Source organism: Salmo salar, chromosome 24, assembly GCF_965601325.2.
Source record: "Salmo salar chromosome 24, fSalSal1, whole genome shotgun sequence".
Lineage (NCBI taxonomy): Eukaryota > Metazoa > Chordata > Actinopteri > Salmoniformes > Salmonidae > Salmo > Salmo salar.
This window is the reverse complement of record NC_138314.1, coordinates 38,110,338-38,121,694: the sequence shown is the minus strand read 5'-3', so window position 1 is coordinate 38,121,694 and position 11,357 is coordinate 38,110,338. Positions and strand designations below refer to the sequence as shown.

Below are 11,357 nucleotides of genomic sequence, written 5' to 3'. Positions count from 1 at the left end.
AGTCTGGTCTGCCTGAGGGTTGTCTAGACCAAGGAAACGTGGTTGGTCATTGTTATCCTCTTGTGGCCCAGAGGACAGGACCAGCTCCTTATACCCAGGGTTCTCTTTAAACTCAGGCCCAGAAAACTCACGGCCACCTGGGGTGTGGGAGAGAGTGTGGCAGGGCAGTGGGGTGGTGTATGGTAGCCTGGTCAGAGGCTCTGATTGGCCTACCATATTTTCTCTCACACTTCTGCTTCTGACAAGATTGTGAAAGGTTCCAATGGGGGAGACAGCAGCTCTTCCACCGACCTCGAGTCGAGGCGCAGCTGAAGTAGAGTACAAACGTGGGGAGGAAGGGGAGGTTCTGCGGAGATTGTGCCCATCCTGACTGCTCCCGAGGAAACTCTTAGCCCAGTCCAACACATGGCGTAGCTTCTGCTGCTCAGTCAGGACTGAGTCCTCCAGGAGACCGGAATACATCTGCAGAGAACTCTCCCCTCTAACACTCACTGTTAGACCCAGGACTCCTCTCTGACCCTCTGGTTACACCCTCTGACCCTCTGGTTACACCCTCTGACCCTCTGGTTACACCCTCTGACCCTCTGGTTATACCCTCTGACCCTCTGGTTACACTCTCTGACCCTCTGGTTACACCCTCTGACCCTCTGGTTACACCCTCTGACCCTCTGGTTACACCCTCTGACCCTCTGGTTACACCGTCTGACCTTCTGGTTACACTCTCTGACCCTCTGGTTACACCCTCTGACCCTCTGGTTACACTCTCTGACCCTCTGGTTACACCCTCTGACCCTCTGGTTACACTCTCTGACCCTCTGGTTACACTCTCTGACCCTCTGGTTACACCCTCTGACCCTCTGGTTACACCCTCTGACCCTCTTGTTACACCCTCTGACCCTCTGGTTACACTCTCTGACCCTCTGGTTACACCCTCTGACCCTCTGGTTACACCCTCTGATCCTCTGGTTACACTCTCTGACCCTCTGGTTACACCCTCTGACCCTCTGGTTACACCCTCTGACCCTCTGGTTACACCCTCTGACCCTCTGGTTACACCCTCTGACCCTCTTGTTACACCCTCTGACCCTCTGGTTACACTCTCTGACCCTCTGGTTACACTCTCTGACCCTCTGGTTACACTCTCTGACCCTCTGGTTACACCCTCTGACCCTCTGGTTACACCCTCTGACCCTCTGGTTACACTCTCTGACCCTCTGGTTACACTCTCTGACCCTCTGGTTACACCCTCTGACCCTCTGGTTACACCCAGTATCATGTGAACTACACCATCTGACCCTGTCTGCATTCCCACCGTCCCGTCCTTTCGCTGCTCCTCGTTGGCACTCCAATCATACCCATGCTGAACTCGAAATGACAGAATGTGAGATAAACTCAATGTACTAAAGCCTTGATTGTAAGGTTGTAAATATACTGTATGCCATCTATGCACTTAAGTAAAATCAACAGACCAGAAGTACAGACACGAAACTAGTAGCCTACACACATATTCAAATGAAAGCGGTTTGCCATATAAATGTTTACTTGTTGCTATCATTTGCTATAAGAATAGTTTCTTACCCAGAAGTCTCTCCACTCCGGTCCTTCAGCTGCTGCGCTGCTCACACAAACGTTGTTATAGAAACAAGACACATACTTACTCACCAAGGGAGACTGCAGCGAGAGACGGCCCACTAGAGGGCTTGGCCGGTGTCTCCATAGCGACAAACGTAAATACAAATGTATACCCTCATAGAGAAAGTAAATGCATGCTTTCAAAAGACAATACTTTATAGTAAAAACAATATTGTTTCCACATTAATAATGCAGTCATAGTCAACCACATAAATAGACCTACTCTGCAAGACCACGATACAGAGACTATGGACTGTGAAATCTGAGAAGCGACACTTGAGGTCATTCTTTTTTCTTTTTACCTTTATTTAACACTTTGACTATAATAGCTGACTGCAAGAGCACTGTGTGTTCACTTTATACCGAGGCCTGTGCTCTTTATCGTTTTAGATTACATTAGGTTCTTTAGCTAAGTTATTGACATGTTGATTTACTCATTATACCAAGAAAGAAAGAAAATGGCTCTGCATTCACTGTGTATAATCTCCTTTTAAACAACCGGGTCACACCACACACGAGTCACGTACACTACACCATGGGGTAGAGTTACATAGGCTTTAGGTAAACAAAATGGGTTTTAGAATTTGTATTTCAATGTACAGTCCACATAAAGCACAAGCTTAAAGGCCCAGTGCAGTCAAAAACATGATTTTCCAATGTTTTATATATATTTCCACACTTTGAGGTTGGAATAATACTGTGAAAATGTGAAAATAATGATAATGCTCTTTTAGTGTAAGAGCTGTTTGAAAAGACGGGTGGGATGGAGTTTTTAATAGAGCAATAAGAAAGAGATCCAAACCTCTCTGCCAATAACAGCTAGATTTCTGTTTTCCTCTCCCCACTCAAGACTTCTCATTTTAGTCATTTAGCAGACGCTCTTATCCAGGAGTGACTTACAGTAGTGAATGCATACATTTCATTTAAAAAAAAATCCCCATACTGATCCCCCATGGGAATAGAACCCACAACCCTGGCGTTGCAAACACCATGCTCTACCAACTGAGCCACACAGGACAGACAGCTGTTGCTTATTGATAAGTAGCTATTCTTGTTGACATTTTTATTGAAAGCAACCACAGCAAGGTACTTAATTGTTACCCAGAAATTATTTGATATTGAGATAAAAATGGCTACATTGGACCTTTAATTAAGCTTATTTGCCAATATTGTTAAAATATCATGATAGGTTTTCTGATTGAAGGTTGCGCTAATTTCAAAAGTGTACATGCTCTTTTATGTTCAATAAATTCATTAACTTAACACTACACCATATTTCAATATATATTCATTTGGGGGCTTTATTGTGGCAGTATTAACATATAAAACAACCATGTTTTTCTTTGAACATACAAACATTCAAAATTCACTTTACAAAGTTCATAAGGCTTTGTGTTCCAGCAGTGGTCAAACAACTGAAAACTTGCTCTTTTTTCCAATTACTCCCAGAGTTGTTTTAAAAGAGACCGAATAACAAAAACAAGTCCTACGAACTGATAACAACAAACAGCTACGGAGCGTAACGCTGCTATCCGTGCAAAACACGTTACATGCCCATTTAACATCCAAATAATTTATGAAAGAACATCTCCTTCCATCTGTACCATGTGATGTCTTACAGGTTTGCATATACGTGTCATACACCTGGACGATCTTCATCCATTTTGCATTTTTTAATCAGATCACTTAAGAGAAAGTGGGTGGTACGTATGACATCAACTCATGTGATTGCATGTTGTTCTTTAATCACAGTATTTGTGCTGAGCAGTCTTGATGGCCAAATCAGCAGTGTATAAATTGCATTTCAGTCTTTCAACTTGATGACATAGTTTTATCACTAGCATGGTACTTTCAACTCTTAGTCCTAAAACACTGATTGAAAAACATTAAAAACAAACTAAACATGTTCTGTAGCTCAAATAAAAGAGCTTAATTGTGGGCAGTTTCCCTGCTAAGAAAACATTATAGAAAGGCTGAGAAATAGATAATACAAAGGATAATGCTACGGTGTCATTGGGCTTTAGAGCTTTATCATCCACAGAATACCACGGCCTTTGTCATAGGCCGACTTGTTATGATATGGCTAACATGATGTGTGTGTCCATGCTAACATCATCAGTGACATCTGTTAGCAATAAGGTCAGGTGTTAGACATCTAGCTATGTTTATGGTCACAGACACAGAAAAGCAACCCATTCTACTTAAGACACAATTCCAAATGGACAATAGTCCCCTGTTTTGAAATGCAGTATCAAACGTGCTGGATTTAAATCAAATGAATCTGCTAAACTGGTTTTATGGTTCTACATGATCACTGGTTTCATTATGCATTTCATCTGACCATCATTATATCATTTCATTTCTTGCCATCTGATTGGCTTCTTTTAATGCCCCAAAAATTTCAGGCGGACAGTTGGCTTCTAGTGGCTTTCAGAATAATGAACACTGAACTGAAAACCCCCTACACCTCGCACAACGCCACTCAAGGTTATTCTGTGCACTACCCACTGTCCTTGCTAAAATATGGATGTCGTGCATGCATCTAAGCTGGGAGGTAGCCTACACATGGGTCGCTTACAAGGGAAAGACACAAAGAAAGAAAGTTCTGCACCATGATTGGCTTTTCTCTATATAACAGTATTTACAGACGAAGGCATGCAGTCTGCAGTTCAGAGCTCATCCACGGCATGAGTGAGGTCAGGCCCACTAGAGGGTGTGGCCTATTAACAAAGTACTGACGCGAGGGCATGTCTTATTGTACATGTGTATACATTAGGCCTATACATTGTGTGTGTGTGTGTGTGTGTGTGTGTGTGTGTGGGGGGGGGGTGTACCTTGAAGTGTGTAATGTCTCTGAGAAAAAGCAAACAAGTAAGGTTTGAAGTCAGTGCCGTGGGAGAACATCTCCTTGGTTCAGCCCACTGTTTAAAGCTGGTTACGCATAACGTTATCGTTTATTAACATGAAAACACATTTGATGATGACACTGTGGCTAATAGAATAGGGCAGATGAGTTAAATACATTGTGGGTCATTAGAGTACTTGTAAATTGGGATCAGAAGACTGAGCTGTGACAATGAGTCAGTGCCTGTGTGTTAGAGAATAAAGATACAGAATTGAACTGACATTTATGGCTACAACCCTGTTGAGATATAATGATAGGGTTAATTAAAGGATATTTTATATTCACAAAATGTTTACGACTATAAAGTAAAGTTGTGTGTTTCAATGTGGTGTTTGTTTAGATCATATTGTGTTTGCACACACAGAGACATAATTCAACGTGCGTATGTCCTTTCCTGAGAATACGGTCCAAATTGATATACACTCAGTGGCCAGTTAATTAGGTTCACCCCGTTCACGAAAATTAGTCGCTCCTACAGATAGTGAGTCAGGTGGCCGTGTCTTGCTATATAAAGCAGGCAGACAGGCAGGGAGGCATTCAGTTACTGTTCCATTGAATGTTAGAATGGGCAAAACCAGTGCCCTAAGTGACTTTGTGCATGGTATGATCGTCGGAGCTAGGTGCGCTGGTTCCAGTATCTCAAGAATCGACGGCCTCCTGGGCTTTTCACGCATTACACTGTCTAGGGTTCACCGAGAATGGTGCGACAAACAAAAAACATCCAGTCAGCGGCAGTCCTGTGGGCGAAAACGGCTTGTTGATGAGAGGTCGAAGGAGAATGGCAAGAATCGTGCAAGTTAACAGGCGGGCCACAAACAGACAAATAACAGTGGTGTGCAGAACGGCATCTCGGAACGCACAACTCATCGGTCCTTGTCACGGATGGGCTATTGCAGCGGACGACCACACCAGGTTTCACTCCTATCAGCTAAAAACAAGGAGAAGCAGTTCCAGTGGGCACATGATCACCAACACTGGACAATTGAGGAGTGGAAAAACATTGCCTTGTCCAACGAATCACGGTTTCTGTTGCATCATGCTTATGGCAGAGTCAGGATTCAGCTTAAGCAGCATGAGTCCATGTCCCCATCTTGCCTGGTATTAACGGTACAGGCTGGTGGCGGTGGTGTAATGGTGTGGGGAAGGTTTTCCTGGCACACGTTAGGTCCATTGATATCAATTGAGAAACATTTCCATGCTCCGAAGAATTCAGGCTGTTCTGGAGGCTAGATGGGTGTACCTAATAAACTGGCCATTAAGTGTATTTCGCTATTTTGGCTGATCAGAATTCTGTTCATGTAATCATCCTGTATTATCTTTCACTCACAACCAATTAATCTGAACATGTTTTTCCCCAACAAACAGCTGTCCCTCAATATTACTGTACTTAAGGTAACATAATACGTAGATATTAGACTGACAGCTGTACGGCCCTCCCATTCAAACCATCACTTACCAATCATCTGTCACGATACTTCACCAATATCTTACTAATGCATCATCTTATTGGTAAACTACTACAATCATAAAATAACAGCCATGAATGACTTTCCTTTTTTATACAGCCTGGCATTTCAGTTCCGACTGACCGTTAGATATACAGTGCCTTCGGGAAAAGTTTTCAGACCCCTTGCCCACCTTTTGTTACGTTACAGCCTTATTCTAAAATGGATTAAATAAATAAAAATCCTCAGCAATCTACACACAATACCCCATAATGACAAAGTGAAAACAGTTTTTAGAAATGTTTGCAAATTTAACAAAAATAAAAAACAGAAATACCTTATTTACATAAGTATTCAGACCCTTTGCTATGAGACTCGAAATTGAGCTCAGGTGCATCCTGTTTCCATTGATCATCCTTGAGATGTTTCTACAACTTGATGGGAGTCCACGTGTGGTAAATTTAATTGATTGGAGGTGATGTGGAAAGGCACACTCCTGTCTAATATAACAATCCCATAGTTGACAGTGCATGTCAGAGCAAAAACCAAGCCATGAGATCGAAGGAATTGTCCGTACAGCTCCGAGACAGGATTGTGTCGAGACACAGATCAGGGGAAGAATATCCCCAACAAGACTCTTCCTAGAGTTGGCTGCCAGGCCAAACTGAGCAATCGGGGTAGAAGGGCCTTGGTCAGGGAGGTTACCATGAGCCCGATGGTCACTCTGGCAGAGTTTTAGAGTTCCTCTGTGGAGATGGGAGAACCTTACAGAAGGACAACCATCTCTGCAGCACTCTATCAATTTATGGTAGAGTGGCCAGACGGAAGCCACTTCTTAGTAAAACACACATGACAGCCCGTTTGGAGTTTGCCAATAGGCACCTAAAGACCAAGATTGAACACTTTGGCCTGAATGCCAAGTGTCACATCTGGAGGGAACCTTGCACCATCCCTACGGTAAAGCACGGTGGAGGCAGCTTCATGCTGTTGGGATTTTTTTGAGCGGCAGGGACTGGGAGACTAGTCAGGATTGAGAGAAAGATGAACGGTGCAAAGTACAGAGAGATCCTTGATGAAAACCTGCACCAGAACGCTCATGACCTCAGGCTGGGAATTAGGATCACCTTCCAACAGGACAACAACCCTAAGCACACAGCCAAGACAACACAGGAGTAGCTTTGGGACAAGTTTCTGAATGTCCTTGAATGGCCCAGCCAGAGACCGGACTTGAACCCGATCGAACATCTTTGGAGAGACCTGAAGATAGCTGTGCAACAACGCTCCCCATCCAACCTGACAGGGCTTGAGAAGATCTGCTGAGAAGAATGGGAGAAACTCCCCAAATATAGGTGTAGCGTCATACCCAAGAAGACTCGAGGCTGTAATTGCTGCCAAAGGTACTTCAACAAAGTACTGACTAAACGGTCTGCAGAATCATGTAAATGTGATATTTCTGTTCTTTATTTTTAATAAATTAACAACAATTTCTAAAAACCTGTTTTTGCTTTGTCATTATTGGGTATTGTATGTAGATTGATGAGGGAAAAAAACTATTGAATCAATTTTAGAATAAGGCTATAACCTAACAAAATGTGGAATAAGTCAAGGGGTCTTAATACTTTCCGAAAGGCACTGTATTCTACTGTTGCTAACATCACATATTACAACTTTTATGTTAAAACTCTCAAATCCTCTTGCCAGGAGACTGACTGAAACCTTCAATAAGATCACATTTAGTTCAACACAAACAGACAGTTAACCAAACCTGTGCCACCTGACTCCAATGACATCAGAGAATCTGAAACAGTTCATCTGTGTTGTAAAAGATTGTGCTATATCTTTGTAGTAAAACCCATAGTGCTACCAGTCAAGTCGAGTGACAGTAGTCTTTAAAAATAGTTGACTTTGACCCCCGACCCATAGCTTCAATAAACTTGTAAGTAGATCCTCTGACTGAAAAATTCCTGAAATACTTTGCATCACATTTATTTTTTTACAAAACATTAAAAAGAACTTTAAAGATTTATTATGATCAATATTCATTTTTTTTGTAAATATACATATATACACTATATATACAAAAGTATGTGGACACCCCTTCATATTAGTGGATTGGGCTATTTCAGCCACACCCGTTGCTGTCAGGTGTATACAATCGAGTACACAGCCATGCAATCTCCATAGACACACATTGGCAGTAGAATGGCCTTAATGAAGAGCTCAGTGGCCTTCAACGTGGCACTGTCATAAGATGCCACCTTTCCAACAAGTCATTTCTTCAAATTTCTGCCCTGCTACAGCTTTCCCAGTCAACTGTAAGTGCTGCTATTGTGAAGTGGAAACATCTAGGAGCAACAATGGCTCAGCCGCGAAGTGGTAGGCCACACAAGCTCACAGAACGGGACCGCCGAGTGCTCACTACCGAGTTCCAAACTGCCTCTGAACAAGAACTGTTTGTTGGGAGCTTCATGAAATGGGTTTCCATCCACAGACACGCCTAAGATCCCCATGCACAATGCCAAGCGTCGGCTGGAGTGGTGTAAAGCTTGCCGCCATTCGACTCTGGAGTGATGAATCACTCTTCACCATCTGGCAGTCTGACGGACGAATCTGGGTTTGGCGGATCCCAGGAGAACGCTACCTGCCTGAATGCATAGTGCTAACTGTAAAGTTTGGTGGAGGAGGAATAATGGTCTGGAGATGTTTTTCATGGTTAGGACTAGGCCCCTTAGATCAAGTGAAGGGAAATCTTAATGCTACAGCATACAATGACATTCTAGATGATTCTGTGCTTCCAACTTTGTGGTAACAGTTTTGGGAAGGCCCTTTCCTGTTTCACCATAACAATGCCCCCATGCACGAAGCGAAGTCCATATAGAAATGGTTTGTCAAGATCAGTATGGAAGAACTTGACTGGCCTGCACAGAGCCCTGACCTCAACCCCATCTAACACCTTTGGGATGAATTGGAACGTCGACTGTGAGCCAGGCCTAATTGCCCAACATCAGTTCCCAACCACACTAATGCGCTTTTGGCTGAATGGAAACAAGTCCCCGCAGCAATATTCCAACATCTAGTGGAAAGCCTTCCCAGAAGAGTGGAGACTGTTATAGCAGCAAAGGGGGGACCAACTCCATATTAATGCCCATGATTTTGGAATGAGATGTTCAACAAGCAGGTGTCCACATACTTTTGGTCATGTAGTGTATCTATCTATAGGCTGTGGCTGTTATGTTGCCAGTGATACAGGGTTGCTCTCAGATCTATGTTCTCTCTCTGTCCCGCCCACTCCGCCATTACTGACAGTGTCTGGGATCAATCACTGACTCTGTTATGAAGAGGAGAGTCAATCAAATGAGCTCCAGAGACATATTTGTCTCGTACCTACTAGAAAATCACTGTCCAATCACAACCAATACCCATCAGCTTGTCAGCATCAGGAGCGAGCAGACAGAAACATGGTACAGAGTGAAAGCAACCCTCCCTCAACTTTCCTCCTCCTCCTACTCCTCCATTTCTCTTTCCACTCCTATGTCTCCTCTCCTCTTCAGTCCCATCCCAGCCTCTCCATGGCCATGCTGATCTTACAGAGGATCCAGCGACGCAGCGGGCAGTAGTACTCGTAATGGAACTGCTCAAACTCCGGTGTCTGCCTGATCTCGTGCAAAAACGACACGTCTATGTCCGACTCCAGCAGCAGCAGCAGCATCGGTACGGCAACCAGCAGCACCCCTATCACCATGGCGATGAGGCGGACCGCGCTCAGCACGCACGTGTTCACCCGCTCATTCCTCGTCAGGAGGCGAAGCCCGCTACCTAGCATGCTCCTCCCCACCACACGTGCACGCTCGAAGGCACGGTCACGCACCCTCTCGGCCACCAGCTGGGCCTGGATGTCAGGGTCAGCATGTAGCTCTCTCAGCAGGCGAGCAGGGCTCTGGATGGGGCTCTGGAACAGCAGGTCAACCCCTCCCTGGCCATCATCCACCGGCGTGGGCAGCATGCTGGCACAGGGGTTGTACACCAACTCAGAGATGGTCAGGACTCCACTAGTCTCCTCTTCCTTCTCCTCCTCCTCATCCTCTTCCTGCCCCTCTGCCTCCCCCCCAGCCCTGGTAGGGGCCTCCTCCTCCTTGCGCTGCCCCAGAGCAGAGCCCTCCAGCCACTCTAGCTCTCGTTCCGTGGGGGTGGTGGATGGCTTCAGGGGGGACAAGTGAACAGAGTCCTTCAGAGCCAGTAGTCCTGTAAAAAGAGAGAGCTGATATTCACTTAATCTTATCCACTTATTTGCCCTATCGAGTTTCATGTCAAAACCAATAGCTGATTGTAAAATAAATCTGGAGATTAACTGACTGGAGAATGTCGTCATCCTACAGCTTGGCTCATCTGAGCTACAAAATAGCTGTCATTGGTGCCCCTGCTCTTTCAGCCACTTCCTGAGATCACTACGGTGTGTGTGTTTGTGCATCCTTGTGCGTGCATCTGTATGTGTGTGTGCGTCTATTTTAGAAAGTAATGGCAATAATAAGCTGAAGATAAAGAAGACGTAAGAGGCCATTATCCACAAACTCCAACACTAGAACACAGAACAGACTCCAACACTAGAACACAGAACAGACTCCAACACTAGAACACAGAACAGACTCCAACACTAGAACACAGAACAGACTCCAACACTAGAACACAGAACAGACTCCAACACTAGAACACAGAACAGACTCCAACACTAGAACACAGAACAGACTCCAACACTAGAACACAGAACAGACTCCAACACTAGAACACAGAACAGACTCCAACACTAGAACACAGAACAGACTCCAACACCAGAACACAGAACAGACTCCAACACTAGAACACAGAACAGACTCCAACACTAGAACACAGAACAGACTCCAACACCAGAACACAGAACAGACTCCAACACTAGAACACAGAACAGACTCCAACACTAGAACACAGAACAGACTCCAACACTAGAACACAGAACAGACTCCAACACTAGAACACAGAACAGACTCCAACACTAGAACACAGAACAGACTCCAACACTAGAACACAGAACAGACTCCAACACTAGAACACAGAACAGACTCCAACACTAGAACACAGAACAGACAGTGTGTACAGAATATCTTCATACCCTCCTGAGGTGATAAAAGACTCAAGGCTGCGTTCAGCAGTTCAGAGGCATATCTGAAGCTTGAGCATACAGGATAATTATGTGTATATTGTGTGTGCGTGTGTGTGTGTGCGTGTGTGTGTGTGTATGGGTGGGTTTAAAATAGGCCCAGCTGTCTTCCTGCTGTGGATTAAGAAATGTCTCTGGGCTAAACTCCCAGTGATGTGTGACTCACTGCCAGTCTGCATTTCTC

General features: G+C 44.5%; 1 protein-coding gene across 1 annotated transcript in view; it reads right to left on the bottom strand.

Moving 5' to 3' along the window:
* Positions 1-2,907: 2,907 nt before the first annotated feature.
* frmd3 (FERM domain containing 3) overlaps positions 2,908-11,357 on the bottom strand; it is a 91,160-nt gene continuing 82,710 nt past the window's right edge. The window contains exon 14 of the mRNA XM_014172574.3: positions 2,908-10,224. Within this exon, the coding sequence (XP_014028049.1) occupies positions 9,530-10,224 (695 nt within the window). The 3' untranslated portion in view covers positions 2,908-9,529. The remainder of the gene's footprint in view (positions 10,225-11,357) is intronic.